At 43.1% G+C, this 2,281-nt stretch overlaps 1 protein-coding gene across 1 annotated transcript; it reads right to left on the bottom strand.

Moving 5' to 3' along the window:
- Nucleotides 1-1,146: 1,146 nt before the first annotated feature.
- On the bottom strand, nucleotides 1,147-2,032 carry LOC118711822 (short transmembrane mitochondrial protein 1-like). Its single transcript, XM_045576966.1, has 2 exons — nucleotides 1,778-2,032; nucleotides 1,147-1,195 (listed from the first exon to the last, which is right to left on the bottom strand). Exons 1-2 carry the CDS (start codon nucleotides 2,002-2,004, stop codon nucleotides 1,147-1,149), a joined length of 276 nt encoding a protein of 91 aa, XP_045432922.1. The 5' UTR covers nucleotides 2,005-2,032.
- Nucleotides 2,033-2,281: the final 249 nt, after the last annotated feature.

The raw sequence follows: 2,281 nt of genomic DNA, 5'->3' as shown, positions 1-2,281 counted from the left end.
AAGATATAAAAAATAAATAAATAGAGAACAGTATTTTTGAAAAATACAAAGAAACATTGTTAGCCAAGGATTTTATATTCAGCCAATCTGTAATTAAGAATCAAGGCTGTCAGGCCCAGAGCAGCCAGGTCGGAAGCAGCCAGGCCTGGAGCAGCAGAGGCCAGGCCCAGAGCAACAGCAGCCAGGCCCGGAGCAGCTGGAACAGCTCGCTCCTCGCCTGCCCATGCCCCAGGGCTGCTTCTCAGACATGGCTGGAAACTTTTGGGGGAACTTGAGGGTCTGCTGAATCAAGTGATGAAGGCTTAGATCTGGATGTGTTGAGTTGTTGTAGTGCTGGGGTGTTGATCTGTGAGTGCCTTATGTGGAGTCTGGATGAGGCTGGTTGATCTATTTATTTGGATGTGCTTTTTGTTTGAAGTGTATCCTTGGGAATATGGAGGTATTATTGATTTGAAAAAATGTGAAGTAATTGACTTGCTACCAGAAAAATTTAAAGTTCTGAAAGTTCAAGGTCTCTTGCCAAAAAGAGGTTTTAAAGCTAACACCATAATTTTAATGGAGAAAGGGAAGGACAGGCCATTCCCAATTCCAGCCAGCAGCTATCTTTAAACAATGGTAATTCAATTCCAGCCAGCAGCTATCTTTAAACAATGTGTCCATTTACATGGAGCCCGTGGGAACTGCCCCTTTGGCCACTGGAGGCGTTGACAGTGATTCCGCAGGCAAGGCCGTGCGGGGTCTTGAACTTCAGGGTAACAACGACCTTCAGGAACCTTCACGTCCATGAGCCGCACGTTCGCGTGTATGGGTGCACAGGGACGTCTGGGGGCGGGTCCGTTGGGTTCCGACAGCAATCTGGTTCCTCCCGCCTGACCTCAGAGAACATGCCAGCCATGGATGCGTGAAGGAAGGAAACTGCTGAACCTTTGGGTGTAATTTCAATGAATTGCGTCGGAGTAAAGAAGGAATGTCTGTCCCTCTGGGTTCCTTGTGTATGCCTACCCATGTTGTCATCCGCGAGTGACCCTGTGCCCTGGGTGGGGTCGTCCTGTGACCCAGACGTTAGAGCGTAAAGACGGTCCACCCGATCCCAGCGGCATCTTTTCCCCGTGGTTTTATTTCCTTCTGGCAAGTTCCAGGCCCTTGTCACGCCCCTCGGTCAACGCTGGGCTTCAAAGCCCTCCGAGTCATCCGACTAAAAATAATAACAGCAGTTTTAAAAAGTCCAAAATAAAAATAAAAATAAAAATAAACAAATAAATAAACAATGTGTCCATTTACATTTGAATGGCTACAATGTTTGATAGCCCAAGGGCTAGTTTACATGTAAACAAGTTTGCTTCTCAGTTCCCAGGGCAAAAAAAAAAAAAAAAAAAAAAAAAAAAAAAGTTTAAAATTATTAGATTTTAAAATTTATCCTTAAAAAATATAAAAGTTTATTAATAAAAAAAGGAAATTAAAAAACCTGATGAACAATATTAACTGTTGATTATAATAGAATCAGAGATACGGGAGGGGAGTGGACTGACAATTCTCGGGGAAAAGGGGAGTGGTGGATGCGGGAAGAGACTGAACATAAACTGTGCGCCTATGGATGAGGACAATGGGGGGTGGGGAAAGGGCAGAGGGTGGGGTGGGAACCTGGTGGAGGGGGGGGAAAAATGAGGAACTTTTGTAATAATATTAACAATAAAGATTGATTTTTAAAAAATCAGTAAAATATATTTTAAAAATAAAGAAAGAAAGAAAGAAAGAAAAAAAGAATCAAGGCTGTGGCCGAAACTGGTTTGGCTCAGGTGTAAAGGAGGCCCTGGAGAAGAGCAGAGTCAGGATTTCCTGGAGCCAGTGCTGGAGATGGCCTCGTGAACTAGGGGGTTTCTTCTTCGCATCCATGTCCTTTTTAATTTCTTCAAGTTTTTTAGCCAGGTTTGGCATGTCATAATTTTTAGCCAGATATATTGCAACCAGGTTGGCAAAAATAAATCCATCCAGGAACTGGAGCATAATGTCAGCGAAAATGGCTCGAAGAGTGGTGGTGATTGGCTTAAAGGATTTAAGTGATTATATTAAAAAAATTCTCAAATAATAAGAGCTAATCCAAATGCTTTCAGGATGATTTCGGCTAAGAGAATAGTTTATATTAAAGCTGGTTTGAGAGGAGATCCAAGATGGCTGCGCCCAGGTGAACACCTAGCCGCAGCCGCACACAACAATTTCAATAATTTACAACTAAAATATAAAACGGACATTGCCCAGAACTACAGGAAGGTTGACTGACTGG

Source organism: Pipistrellus kuhlii, unplaced genomic scaffold (assembly GCF_014108245.1).
Source record: "Pipistrellus kuhlii isolate mPipKuh1 unplaced genomic scaffold, mPipKuh1.p scaffold_m20_p_8, whole genome shotgun sequence".
Classification (NCBI taxonomy): Eukaryota; Metazoa; Chordata; class Mammalia; order Chiroptera; family Vespertilionidae; genus Pipistrellus; species Pipistrellus kuhlii.
This window is presented reverse-complemented; position numbering and strand designations above follow the sequence as displayed.